This window comes from Ammospiza nelsoni, chromosome 17 (assembly GCF_027579445.1).
Source record: "Ammospiza nelsoni isolate bAmmNel1 chromosome 17, bAmmNel1.pri, whole genome shotgun sequence".
In the NCBI taxonomy this organism is placed as follows: domain Eukaryota; kingdom Metazoa; phylum Chordata; class Aves; order Passeriformes; family Passerellidae; genus Ammospiza; species Ammospiza nelsoni.
This window is the reverse complement of record NC_080649.1, coordinates 3,555,940-3,570,609: the sequence shown is the minus strand read 5'-3', so window position 1 is coordinate 3,570,609 and position 14,670 is coordinate 3,555,940. Positions and strand designations below refer to the sequence as shown.

Genomic DNA, 14,670 nt, shown 5'->3' with positions numbered 1-14,670 from the left:
ACAATTAATTTCCACCTTACACTTTTTTCTTTCCTCTGATGAGGCCCTGTCCCAGGCCTGCCAAGGGTGTGTAGAACAGTGCCCAAGCACTGGCACAGACTGCCCAGGGCAGTGAGGGAATCTCCATCCCTGTAAGTGTTCAAAGAAAGTGTTTGTGGCACCTGGGGACATGGTTTATATGATTCAGTGGTGAGCATGGTGGTGAGTTAATGGCTGGGTTTGATGATCTTAGAGGCCTTTTCCAAATATAAAGATTCTTTGATTTTATGAATCAGCAAGGAGTCCAGATAAAATAAATGTTTTATCAGCAAAAACGGTTCAAGGGGTGAGTTAAACAGTGCTATGCCCGATTTAAAGTGGAAACAGCCAAACCAGTGAAACCTGATGGATGCTCAGGACCAGCAGACTCCTGGCCAAGTCACTTCTGAGGGGCGACCAGCAAAGCAATGGGAAGTGCTGGGAATGATGGAGGCAGCCCTTAAAAGCAGAGTATTTTTATGGAGTTAAGACACGGAGGATCTAATTTTTTTCTAGAAGACTCATTACCATGATTTTGTTACAGATTATTTATGGGCTGTTATGATAGTCCTGGCAGGTCATAATTGGCTGAAGCCGGAAAATTAGTCACATTTTTCACATTTGGAAGAATGATCTGTACAGTTGCACTTAATGACTTCATTCCCAGAGAGCCCCGTGCAGGGAAGGAACTGCCAGGCTTGGGGTGTGGCTGGATTAACCCTTTGTGCTTCTGGCAAAGGCACCTGGGTTTGCTCATCAGGTGCCAGAACGATTTTTCATCACTTCAAAGCAGCTCTCTGGCATGTAAGTGATGTGCTGCTTTCATGATACTTTCCCCTTTCTCTTTCTTTGAACCTGAGTTAGTTTTGCCTGGCACTGGGTTTTCTACAGAAAAATGCCTTTTTTAAACTGATTTGTCCATGCTTTGCCCATCAGAGCCACTGCAGCATCACCGCCAGTCAGACAGGCCCAGCTCTTCTAGGGATGGTTTCTAACCCCTGGTAAGAGATGGGCAACATATTAAACTGAGGCAGGGCCTCATTGGCAGCACTCCTCAGAGCCTTGCTGTGTACACAGCACAGCCCAAACAGTCTATCACAGATGATGAATCAGAAGGGGGCACTATAATTGTTTTATCTGCCTTTTGGGACAGCACAAGCTGCTTACTCTTGAATTAGAGCCTGGTGAATGTCGCTGTATCTTCCAGAAAAATGGACAGCTTTGATTTGGGGATTTCCAGGGATGAGGAATTCACTGTGCTGTTGCATGTCCACTCCCAAACTGCTGAATATTCATTGGTAAAAAATGGACCTGAACTGTTGAATAAATTTGTGCTATGTGGGATGACAGCATTTGGGTCATGTCGCAGTTTTGTGCAAGTTTTGTGCTAGACTAAAGAGAAAACACATTGCCACAGGAGAAAATTACAGACCATGATCCAGCAAATGATGCCTTGGAATGAGGGGTGCCAGGAGAAAGTTACAGAATGACTTGATTTGATTTGCAGCTCTTCATCAGTGAAATTTCACCTGATTTGCAGGAGGAATGATGAGGAAGACTCCATGATATCAGAAGGCTAATTAATTACTTTATTATACTATATTATTCTATACTCTATTGCACTACATTATACTACATCAAAACTGTAACTGAACAAGAACTAAACTGAACAAAATCCTGTGACTGTCTCCTGACCAACAGTTTGGACACACACTTGGCCCTGATAGGCCAAGGAAACAAAACACATCACTGTGGGTAAACAATCTCCATTTTGCATTCTACTTTGGCACAACACAGCAGCTGCAAATGAGACAGGAATTGTTTTCATCATTCTTTTCTCTGCTTCTCTCAGGTTCAGAGAATGTGCATCCCACAGCTCTTGTAGAAACCTTTCCCATTTCACTACTGTCTCTTTTGGTTGGTAGGTGTCAAGACCAGCACAATTTACTGGGGTGGGAAACCTGGATTTGGGAGAACCTCCCTCCTGCTTTTGGATGTTCCCTGTTTAAATGGCCAGGGATGGCATGAGCCATTGGGGCAGAGCATCCTGTTGATTACAGGAGCAGCTCAAAGCACCTAAAACCCCACCACAAGCAATGACTAAACCTCATCCATGGCTCTGGGAGCAAAGGCTCAGCTCCAGGCTGTGTGCAGGCCATTCCTCCAGGAGCACTGGCCCTCCTGCAGGGCTGTTCTCTCCTCCTGGGAGCTGCTGCTCTCTCTAATCCATCCTCTGTCACTCCAGCACGGGAAAGGGTTGGCCAGGGCTGAACTGAAGGCACCCTCTTAATCAAAGTAAGAGGTGGGAGCTGGAGTGTTTGCAAAATACTGTACAAATGGGAGGGTTTGATGTTAAATGAAGGATCAGATTCATTAAATTAAGTGGAAAGCAATGTACATGGATGATTTCAAGGGTTGAGGCTGAATACAGGTTTTAAATAGGAAGTGATCAGGCACTATACACAACACAGAGCAGCTCTCAAACATTTTTAATGACAGTATTTGTACACACTTTAGTTTAATTAACACATGGCACAGGAGAGGGTTGGTAACTAGGATGTGTAGTCCACATCAGTCGTCTCAATCAGAATTACATGAAATTTCAAGCATCAATACACCCAGAAAAACAGCACCCATCCCTGCCCAGTGAGGTCTGGCAGCTGGAATTTCCATCACACCTTGTGCTTTTTTGGATGTGGCAGTAATTCCTTCCCTCCAGATGGAGAAGTCCCTTTTGAAGTCGATGATCAGATTCTCATTTGGATTTATTCTTGTTTTGCAATCAAAATTAAGGGGACTGTGTATTGTCACAGCCCAGTGATCCATGTCACGTTTCTGACAGTTATGTTTATTAGTAAATATGTAGTAATTGCTTCCAGAATTAACTGGAGCTGTTCTTCTGTGTCTGTATGTGTAGGAGAGATTTCCTGAGATGTGTGATCCCTTCGTTAGCATGGCAGTCCCTGTGTGTTGGGGGCTGTGGCTGGGTTTCAGTTCTTGGCAGGCTCGGTCCGGGGCACCAATTTCAGAATAATTGGGTGCTCTGGTGTTAGGAGCCCCACTGAACTCAGCTTGATTGGGATCTGCAACAATGAGAGGGAAAGCACAGGTGGAGATGGATAAGTTAAACATGCAGGGATGAGAGGTTCAGGCACAGCTGGATCTGCAGCACCTGGAAATGTGAAATATCTGGCATTGGCACCCAGCTCCCTCCACGTGCCCCTCACCTGAGTCTCTTTGCAGGTCTGGAAGGTGAAATGCTGCAGCAGGGAGACGATGGCAACTTTCAGAATCAGGAGAGCAAACCTCATCCCAATGCAGTTCCTGGGCCCAGCCCCAAAGGGCAGGTATGTGTATGGGTCTATGGACTCCTTGTTCTCCTTACTGAACCTGGAGGATGGTTGGGGAAAGGAAATGAAGGCAGCAAAAACACAAAACCTACACATCCAGTTTATCCTGGGATCTCTCACTGCTGCCCTGCAGAGCCTGGTTTGGGTTTTTCCTGAAGTGTCTCAGTCTACCCCCAAAACTGAGTGCTGTGACCAAGCCCTTATTGGGGACAGGGTGGAGTCCCACTTGAGGGTTTGATTTTAATTCTCTCCATCCAGATTAGTGGAAATAGGAAGCAAGGTGAAAATCCAGGCAACATCCTCTCCCACAGAGACAGATATTTCCTGTCTGTGGTATTTAGAGAGAGAAGAACCAGAAATTGTTTTGGTTAGGAGCAGCCTATGGCTTCAGTTTCTCTGGGACTGAGAAGCAGATATCAATTACAAAAATAACCAGCTAGGGAAGGTTATCCTTGAAAACAAGGAGGGAAAGCAATTCTGGAAGGATCGATTCTGGCATATTTAGTAGAAGCTTGTATGAAGGGAACAGGTTCAACAAGAAGGATTATATAGAGGATGGCCAGCAGTTACAAAACCTCCAAATTTCCCCTCTCTCAGGCAGCTTAAAAACTGGGTACAAGATCCTGTGAGGTAGCAGTGATATTCTCCCAAGAAGATTATGTTGTTTGAAACCCTGCTTTAAGCACAAAGCTCAATTTCCTTTTAAAATGACATTCCCACGAGCCTGCAATTTCTCATCCGTATTGTTTGTAAAAAGATAGGAAGAGCACCATTAGGAAGCTAATCAGAGATTAATGCTTAATTACTGAGGAAAAAGCAGTGTGATATTTCTTCCCTTTCATTAAGCTTTTTGTACCTTTCTGGCCTGAACTCGTCTGGGTTGGGCCAGTACTCGGGGTCGCGGTGCAGGACGTAGGGTGGGATTGTGACCACGACTCCTTTGGGAATGGTCACTCCATTTATCTCCACGTCTTTCTTGCAGGTTCTCTCAATCCGCCCCCCAAGGGGATAGACCCTGAGGGTTTCATTCACTGTCATGTCAAGATATTCCAGTTTCATAATTGCTTCATACGTGAGAGGAGCCTGCAGGACAACATGAGGAAGGTGACCAGGTATGCTGGCATCAGAACTGGATTGTCCTAAAATGGCTGTAGGAACCAGAGTATCCCCAACCCCCACTGCCCCAAATTTGACTCAGACTCACTGAAGAACAAAATGCAAGGTAGAAATTGAGCAATTGGTTTCATTTTTCCACCTCTGAGTCATGGAAATGCTTGGAAATCCACATCCTCTTCTGCAGAGTGTGGCAAATGGGTTTGAGAAGTTGGGGTGGCTGAAAGGTTCCAGCTGCCAAAAGAAAACCACTGCAGGGCTGAGTTGTCTGAGCATGTGTCTGCCAGATCTCTTGGAAAATCCATGGTGTTTAGGAGCTAAAGATGTCTCATTGCCCTGACTGAACCGTGAGGCCTGCAGGGTCAGAGTCCTCCCCATCACTCAGGGTCCTCCTTACCTTGTTGGGCAGGACTGTGTCGATCTCCTGCAGCACCTTTTCCTGCACATCAGGGTGCATGGCCAGCTCGTAGGCCAGGAAACCTAAGGTGTTGCTGGTGGGCTCATACCCAGCAAAGATGAAGATGAATGCCTGGGCCAGGACCTCTATGTCGGTCAGGGCTGTGGGGAGATGAGAAAAGCAGTGTTGGCTGATGGTCTCAGCAAGGAGCAGGCAGCAGCAGGTGGTGCTGAGGTAGGTTTGTTGCAGTTCTTTTCTGATAAGGCTTTAATAACTGCTCTACCTGCCTGGAAAAATCCATTTGATAGAGGAGGCAGGTGATTTCCTGGGCATAAATAACTGACAAGCAGTCCTGCTCCCAGGATCTTAGTACCTGGTGCTGGCACCAGGAGACAGAGCTCCATCTGGAGCTGGTTGGTGAAGATGATGGTAACACAAACACCTCCCCATATTCTCCTCTTTCCTACAGCCCCATGCCCATAATGAAGATTTGGCTGTTGTTACCTTTATATGAGTTATTTGCTTCTTTGTTGTCGTGGCTGGCTGAGCGCTGGGATTCAATCATCAGCTGCAGGAAATCTACCCTGCCCTGGGAGGGAAAGCAGCAGAGTCTCTTTGGTACAGCTTTCTTGGAGGGCTTAGATAGGCAGATTTCATAGCCTAAGCACAAGTTTTAGACTCAAGGCATCCCCAAAATGCACACTACTTCCTTATTGAAAAATGTAACACTTGCTTTTTATTTTGGAAACCTGCCTGTACTGTCCATTAAGCCATTGGGTGGAAGAGCAGTGTCTTGAATGAATTTGGGTAAAGGGATCCAAACTCTAAACGGCAGAATTTGGTCAGGAAGCAAGCTGCAGTTTTTGAAAAGCAAGAGGGGAAGGCACAGCCCTAAAGGTGATTTTGCTATTCATGTGCTGCTTACTCTGCACTTGCTCCTCCTCTGCCTAATCTTCTTCAGAGAGTCTCTCACTCTCTCATTACAAGTGCTGCAGACTGAGCTTACTCCAATTCTGCTGAGCCTTTATCTGGATTTAGCTTCAGCTCACAGATGTACAAAGTCCCCCTGATTCTCTGCCAGGACGGGTCAAGTGGGGCTTTTCTGACAGTATTAAAATGAAGTGTTTACACTTGAGTAGGCTCAGGGTTTTGTTGAGTCATTGTACTTTGGCTTCACCTTTGATATCATCACCCTAATTATATCTCACTTCAGTGTGCTTTCTGCCACAATTGCTCTTAAATTCCCACTCACCTTATGAGCCTCCTTTTCACGATCCTGCTTAATTTTGGCAAGGGATCTCATAAAAAAATCTACAGCATCACTGGGGAAGATGTTTACATTCATTTTGGCCATGATAGGAATAAGGAATGGGAAAGCAACTGAAAAACAAATAGAAAATTAGATTGCACTCTTTAAATAAAGCCCTCCTGATAGCTGTGGATGCTACTGGGAATTTATTTCCTTTTTTAATTTATTTAGATGAGAAAAGCATGGACTTTTTTCCTTTTTTTCCCCTCTGTTCCATTCCCTTGGAATAGTTTTTGTGTCACATGGGCACAACCAAGCTGGGTATAATCATTCATTTAAGAGAAGACCAAGGCATGTTCCACCTCCTATTTCTAAGGCTCTGTTTTCTAAGGACAGGTTACTTCTGGACACAACATGCATGTGGCTCACAAGAGAAATACTAAAAATTCTGAGTTCTTTGTTCAGGCTGAGCTGTTCACTGCCTTGCTGTGATCATGCAAACAATTTCAAGTCCCCTTCAAAGCTTTTCCTTCCTCATAGAAACTGGATCTTGATATTCTCTATAGTTTCATGAAATCTACAGCACCAGAACCTCCTCTGTGGACAGATCCAAACTTTCCCTGGGTTTCAGCAAAGTATCTCACATTAATTTAAGGTCCATTGCTGCTAAGCTATTGCACTGGAGGAAATTGCATCTAATTACAGTCCCCACTAAGCACTCACTTCCAGAAAATGCATTTCAGATAGCAGTGCTCTCCTCAAGCCTCACTTGCTTTTCAACCTTTAAATAATTTCCCAGCACTTAACTGAATATTTCTGGGTGGTTCATAAGTCTCTTGCACTGGGGATGCCAAATGTGGAGGAAGCTTTTACCTGTCTCATCCTCAGGGTTTCAACATGAAGGTCATAAGGAGGAAATGATGAGACAAGGGACAGTAGGACTTCATTCCTAGCAAGGGAAGTTATCCAAGCAAAACCTGGAGTCACTTACATGACAAGAGGAAGACTGGGTTAAAAAAGTCAAACTTGACCAGTTTCTTCATCTCTCTAACAAAGGGGTCCTTGGGGTTGTTCATGGAGTCAATGTTCACACCAAAGGAAGTGCTGGTGACCACATCCATGCTGTAGCTCCCAAAGATGCTGATGGAAGGTAGAAAAACATAGACTGTGGTTAAATATTTCGACTGAATGAATATATTTTTTTCCTCATGTCTATGTGACATTCAAATATAAAGTCTCAGAAGACCTCCTGCCTTAGGTTTTAAGAGAAAATTTGCTATGTGGCACTGAACAGCACTTCTAGAGAAGGGGATAGATTTTTAGAGAGCTTTTGTTTCCAGCCTGCACAGGTTGTGAAGTCAGACAACTTTTTCAAGGATTTTACAACAGCATGGAATGGGTTGGTGGCAGGACAGCATGTGAAATTTAGCATTTAACCTCTTGAGGAGGGGTGGCAGCACACCTTCCTTCAAACAAGCCCTGGGAGTGGTCCAGTTCCACCCAGCACAGCTCCATGTTCCAAGCTTGGGATGGGACATCTTGGATTTCTGGATTCACAAAGCTGCGCTGGAGCATTTTCCTTCCTATCTACCTCTGGGAAATTTCCTAAGATCCAAATTTAATTTTCCCCTTTTAAATTTCCAGTCAGGCTTTCAGTAAGTCCCATTCCTCCTTTCAGAGCCCTGGCTGACCCAGGGAAAGATCTGCATTGCTGGTAGCCAATGAACCACAGCACTTTTAACAAGGTTTGCTCTGCCTGCTGCTCTTAGCCTCTACTTACTCCTTTACAGATATTGAGCTGTTCTCTTTCACTTGCTTTTGAACATTCTTCACCAAAGCTTCCCCATAGTGCTTCATTATAGGGAACATCTGTAACACAAACCAGGCATGGTCACTTCAGGAAAATACATTTTACTCCTTTGCACAGCCTTATGGAGACTACAGGGAATGTCATGAATATTTACAAATAAGATCTCTCTGCTCAGGCTTTATTTTAAGAGTTTTCTGGTTTCAGTTAGACATTAATCAAACAGGCCAGCTTAGTTGCCAGGCTCTGACTAAAGAAATCAGACCCCTGTGATAACCTCAGCCTGAAAACACTGCTTATTGACTCTGATTTAGTCTGTACCTGCCCTTCTGATTTACCTCCTTTAGTTTCCCACTGGTGAAGGTTGGAGAGAGCACAGTACGGAGCCTTTTCCAATGGTCATCTTCAGCTAATGAGACAGCGTTGGTCAGTACCCCGGCCAGGTCCGTGCGCTGCAGGGGAAAACAGGAGGAGTTAACCCCAGAAAAGAGAGCAGCCTCCTTGCAGGGATGGCAGTGTGGCAAACAAGCCCCTGCCTGGGCTCTTCCAGTGGCATTGATGCTGGCAGCTGCCTTTCTTAAGGCACACATCCATAAAGGAACCCCTTTCCCACACTAAACCAGCTGTGAGGTGCCATTCCCAGCCCCAGAACAAGTCCAACACCTGCATGTCTGTGTGTACCCACCATGTCCCATCCCTGCATCCTAGCTGGTGGCACATGTGCACCATTACAGATTCCTGCATGCTCCCACAAACCCAAATCCATCCATATATACATAAATATATATAATAGGTGTGAGAACAGACTTGGTCTGCTCCCTCTGCCAGCCCCTGTGAGCAGTTCAGGCTGTAAGGCAGGGGAACAGTGACGTGCAGTGGTTGTGTTCAGCAATCCCTGTAGTGCAGCCACTGGTTCCCAAAGCATGCTTGGCATGCCTCTGTCCTCCTGCACTTTTCTGGACTCTGTGGTCAATCAAAGCAATTGTGCTCTTACCCTGCGGTTGGTGAAGGTGGTGTAACAATCTTTAACCAACACAGATTTGATGATCTGGGGGTCTGTGACAGCCAGGGTGGGTTGTCTGCCATCGTAAATCCTGGTGGGGGGAGAAGAGAACCAGGTAAATAAACCCAGATAATTGAAGTGTAAGGATTGGCTGATGCCCACAAGATGCCCATGTGCTGAACAAATGTTCTTTCATCATGCTCTGTTGTCTGTGTATTGAAATGTAGAAAGTAGAGATGGAAAAGGACTCCCGACCTTTTCCCATCTGGTTTTGGAAATGGTAAAGGGGGATAAACACCCTCCAAATTTGCTGGGAAATGAGCAAGGCTCAGTTGCTCAAAGGACCAGATACTAAATGAAGCAAGTGTCTTCACTTCCTCCCCTGACTCTCTGCGTTTTTCCAGGCACTTAAACACATTACAGTATTAGAAGGAAACTTGTTCGACCCCTTTCAGGCTCTTGAGCTGGGTGTCTGGAGACTTGGGCTGACAGCACTGAGACATCCTTGGAGATGAAACTCAGTCCTTGTTTTTGTCTTTTTAAGCTGCCAGTTCTGAAGACTTTCCTGGAACAGATGTAGATTAAGCTGATCTGTGCTCTCTACCCATTTGTGCAAACATGCATTTTCCAGACTCCATTTCTTAAAGCTGCTGTAGGGAGCAGTGGATGCATCATGCAGGATATGCAAGGTTGTAGCCTAAGTTATAACAACAGTGATGAAAGCTATGGGAGGAGGTGTCTAGAACAGAAGAGCCATAAACTGCAGCAGCTTCTGCTGCAGCAGGTGGGGATCAGCAGCACAAGGAATTCTTTGGATCAGCTCCAAAGGGAGTCACTCACATTCCTCTGCTGTTGGTAAACCAGAGGAACCCAACCTCCCAGTTCCAGATCACACTGAAGTAAATAGTTCTGCTGATGATTTTGTTAGGGGCAGGTGAGGGCCTATTGTTACCAGATTTAAACTGCTTTTCACAGCACTGGTCAAAATAGTTTCTGTATGATGTGGCAGTGACACAGCTCTGTGTCACCTGGCTCCAAGTAAGCCACCTGCAGCACCCTGTCTCTGCTGTTCTCATCCTGTTGGGACTGTCAGGGCTGCAGGTGGAGAAAAGGGAGCTTTCCTAATGAACATTTTCTCCCATTTGAGCAGATTCTAGTTTTACTCTCAGAAGAGATCAGTGGTTCATACTCACCCCCATATTTTCCCATATTTCTTGAAACATTCAGTGTCAAATTCCAGGAAACCCTATGGAAAGCAATTTAAAAATGGTATTGGTCCCTCTTGTTAATGTTATGGAGGTCTCTCCACAAGAAGACAGTTCTCTTGTGGCTTTTAACTTCCACAAACAGCAGCCACCTGGGGAAATCTGCAATCATGAAATCCCTCCCATTTTCCACAAGCTTTTCCCACAGCTGTGTTTATGGGCCATGTCAGCTTCTGGGATACTGGTTTAGAGATGAGCTGTTCAAGGCAAAGGTTCTCATTACCTATCTCTGAAATCATCTTATTCCTGGGGGCACAGGATCTTCATCACTCTTCTCCGTTCAAAGTTCTCATGGGATCACAGCTACTTTAACATCTACTTACTTTAGCATGGAGCCCTTTGCTCAATATCTACAATTTGAACACTTTCATCTCCCCATACTTTCATGCATTACAGGGAAAAAGAATCTTCCTCCATAGCTTTACAGGAGGATTTCAGCCCTAAGATCAAGACATCTCCTCATGCCTCCCATCTGGGACTTCCTCACTGGCTTTGGTGTCTTCATGTTGCTCCTGTACACTGCCTGCATTTTGTTCCTTTCTCTCACTTGAAGGAGGATTGAAGCACTGAGAGGGTTAATATCTTGCCCAGCACCTGCAGATGATCACTTGAGCTGGCTGGGCCCAGTAGTTTGTGGTGGGAACTCTGCCTGAGGGGGCTGAAGGCTTCTCCTCTCCCTGGCCCAGTTGTTTTGGGCAAATCTCAATGGTGGTAGAATCCTGGCCGAGCTGGCCCAGCCCTGGGCTGCTCCTGAGGCTGGCAGACCTGGCTGGGCCCTGGGGAGGCAGCCAGGCAGGGCCCAGTAGCAGCAAGATGTCAGAAATGGCAGCCATGGCCTGGCCTGGCGTCAGCCCCCCACACACTCCCCTCACCTGCCTGGCGCCACAGGAATGGGGCCCAGCCTGCAGCAGAGGCCACCCAACCAGGCCCAGCCCCTGTTATATCTTTGCTGACCAGAAAAGAGAGAGTTCCCAGGTTTCTTTTGTCTTTAGCATGTGTTTTTCACAGAGGTGTGTACAGTTTTCCAGTAGTACAAACAGATTGTCCCTTACACAGAAGCTTTGCGTCACTTCTGTGAATGCCTCCCCTGCAAACCCCCCACACCTCTGCACAGGCCCTGCGTGACAGAGGAGCTGGCATTTGGAGATAACTTATCAGCATTCTGTATCTGTTCAGCTACAGCTCTGCCAGCAAAGGCAGCTTCAGGCACTCACTTTGCGATATTCCAGGGATGTCCCAAAGAAAGGCAGGGGTCTTGGCCCGGGAATGCCCAACTTCTTGAACAGACCAAATGGCCAGATCCCATATCTGTGGGACAGAAAAGAGCAGTGTTACATCACCGTGGCATTGGGACTGTCAGCTCTCCTAAACATGGAGACTGCAGCAACATCCCTTGGGATATGAGGGCGAGGAGGTTGGGCCAACTGGTGGAAAAAAAGCAAGTGAAAACTGCTCTGTAAAAAACTACTTGATAACCATGGTAAGGCTCACACAGTACTTCAGAGGGATCCTTTTGGTGTGAAAGCAATTGTTTCCACCAGACCACCTGTGGAGACAGCATCTGGAAATCTTGAGCAAAAGTCCTAAAAGGGGCTCATTGTCTACTAAAGGACAGGCAGAAAACACAGCTGGAAGAAGGAACACCAAGCTCACATGTTTGTATTGAAGAGAAATCAAAGCAATGCCAGGAATTATGTCCCAAAGAGGGCTTTCATCAAACTGTACTTCAATTTCAGTAATTGTTCTCCTTCCCTTAGTCCAGCATTAGCTCAGTGGAAGCCTAGTCTTAATGGTTTTCTCTTTAGATTTTATTGACAGCCTTGCAAATTTCTTTCCTCTAAAGCACCCTTTCTGGCAGCTCTGAAGTTCTTGCTCCTACCTTGGGGCTTTCTCTTTCTCAACAAGGGCCTGGGCTGCAGCCCTTTGAAGCTCGTCTTTGGCTGTGTTGAAAGAGCTCCTCAAAATATTTGGTTTTAGTTAGTAGCTGCAGCTTCCCAAGTGAGCAGTTCATTGCAGAAGGGAAATAAAGCAGGGAAGGTTTAGCAGGGGGATGTTATCAGAGATCCTCTTCAGGTCAAGAGGCAGCAGTTGCTTGGACAGGATCTTGAGGACACTTATTTGAAAAGCCAAAATCTAGGTTGAGACATAGGGAGGGTCTCCCTTACAATAACCAATGTGGTTTTTTAAATTTTGGGGACCCCAAATGAGATCAGTGTCCCCCAGCACAGCTTCTGCCTGAGCAAAAAATGCAGATCCTAACTTATGGTCCAAACAGGACAGGTGAAAAATGAGGAGCTAGATGTGTTCAGGTGAAGAAAGGATTTGCAGAATACAGTCTGTCAATGTTTAACTATTTTTTTGTCAAAGGTTAATTCAGTGCTAGGAATCAAATGATTGTGGATTCTCATTTGTAATGTTTATAGGTAGCCAAGGTTGCAGGAGGACCGGGAAATGTCAGGCTGGGCTGGTTACAAAGCCCAGAAATACTGTAGGAAAACCGGCTTAGACCACTTGAAACATGGCCAGGAAAATGTAGTCTAACACTCCTACAAGTAAAATGTGTCAGGGTTTTCTGCAGACTGAAAAGGACCATTCAGTGTAAAGCCAAAGAATAATCATTACTTCTTCCTACTATGGGTATGAATCAGAAATGCCTGAAGTTCCCTCATGTGTGAACTGGAACAGTGTTGCCCCAGCTGGACAAGAAACATCTAAACAATCTCTCTGTGTCAATGGGCAGTGAAATTTCTATTTTAGCTCTGATATCAGAGCACAGAGATCTGGGTTTAGTCCCTTTTGCCACAACAAAATTACAGGTGCCTGCAGAAGGCACAAGTCTGGTAACCAGTAATCTCAGATAACTACAGAGTTACTGAAGTAGGAGAGCTTGGATCAAGATTCAGGGTGGCTTTTTTGGTTTTGATGGTTTGGTTTGGGGTTTGCTTTGGTTTTAGTTTTTTTGTTTTTCATAAGAGCCAGCCCCAAACAGGCTTTCCAGTGATCCAAATCACAGGAAAATTTTGAAAAATATGGCTAAAACTCTGAGCTTGCTGAGCTGCTGTGGCTGGAGCATTGCTAGGACAGACAAATGGGCCATGCCCATGTGCACCACATCAATCAGGGGTTTTTAACCAGCCCTGCCCTGCTGCAGTGCTGAATGGCACCAGCAAAGCCAAGGACAGCATTTCCTCATTAGCAGGGTTGCCCTGAAGCACTGGGGGTACATTTCTGCTGTGGGATTTTGTCTGGAAAACCAGAAGCAGGTGGCTGACATTGCTCTGTGCTCCACTCCTTCCACCCTGTGAGCTGTGAGGAGGAACATGGGATGGAAATCAAACCTCTGCAAAGGACCCCTCCTGGTCCCGGTGCCCCTGAGGAGAATCTTAGCTGGGCACCATGGAAGAAGTCAGGAGTAAAAACTGATCCTGCAGATATTCTTCTCCTGGTGCCTTTCTGCTGCTCTCCAGATGTGCAGGAGGATCATATTCTATTGGCTTGCCTGCAGAGCAGCCTCAGCCAGGAAGGCACAGCTGGATGTCTGTGAAAAATCACCTGATGGATCAGGACCCTGACTGAAGCCAGCACCCTGATGGTAACCAGTACCTGCCATTGTTATTATCCAATTATTTCTTTGATGCTGAGCAGTAATGTCATAACTGGATGGGAATACTCCAAACCTTGGAGCAAGATCACTCACATGTACAGTCTTTAGACTTCTCTGCTACATCCCAGAGCCTGGTTAGATGCTGGAAAAGTGCAAATCACATCTACTCTTCAGCAGGTTAGTTGTATGAAAGTGAGCAATGGCAAAAAGAGAGAAATGGCAGGAGCAGAGAATCAATAAAGAATATTTTACTCACACTAGCAGGAGGACCACGAAAAGAAGTATAAAGGCCCATGTTTCTGTAGAGAAAGAAGGCAGAAGGTTCATTTCAGCTCTTCTCTGATTGGCTCCGAGTTCTGCCTTTACATGCTTGTCCCTCGTCAGTAGGAAATAGGAGTGTTTCACACTGTGCAATCCTTTTTATCCAGTCATATGATTTAGGGGCCCTCCTTCTGTGACAGAGGAGGAGGAGTGGAAGGTAAAGGTAGAAAAGTCTGCTAATCTGAAAAACACCATTCATGTGATAGACTGAACTGTCTAAGGTTCAAGTTATTTAATGCATGTGTTGCCAAACATTTCAGCAGGTTTCCCTGTTGTAAGTAATAACTGCCTTCCCATTGACTCATGCCCCTGGGCTCCTACACCAAACTAAATAAAAACAGGTTACAATGAAAAGGTAAATCCCATAGCAGGTGTCAGGGTTGGTTTACAAAAGGGAAAGAAAAGGGAAAAGGTTATTCACATATTGTGTGACAAGAGCTTTTCTAGCAGATGAATCAACTTTGACAGAATTTAAGATTTTGTTTGAAACCTCTCTCTCTCTCTGTGTTGTGAAGTGCAAGTGCTGCCTGCAGTGAGTCAGAA

The 14,670-nt window shown here is 45.6% G+C and overlaps 1 protein-coding gene across 1 annotated transcript; it reads right to left on the bottom strand.

The window, feature by feature from the left end:
• Positions 1–2,490: 2,490 nt before the first annotated feature.
• LOC132081153 (cytochrome P450 3A9-like) lies at positions 2,491–14,187 on the bottom strand. The gene is made up of 13 exons (XM_059484687.1): positions 14,063–14,187; positions 11,417–11,510; positions 10,131–10,183; positions 8,929–9,028; positions 8,273–8,386; positions 7,908–7,996; positions 7,119–7,267; positions 6,131–6,258; positions 5,383–5,467; positions 4,879–5,039; positions 4,225–4,451; positions 3,246–3,408; positions 2,491–3,101 (listed from the first exon to the last, which is right to left on the bottom strand). The coding sequence occupies exons 1-13, from the start codon at positions 14,131–14,133 to the stop codon at positions 3,009–3,011; spliced, it is 1,527 nt and encodes a 508-aa protein (XP_059340670.1). The 5' UTR covers positions 14,134–14,187; the 3' UTR covers positions 2,491–3,008.
• Between the last annotated feature and the right edge of the window lie 483 nt (positions 14,188–14,670).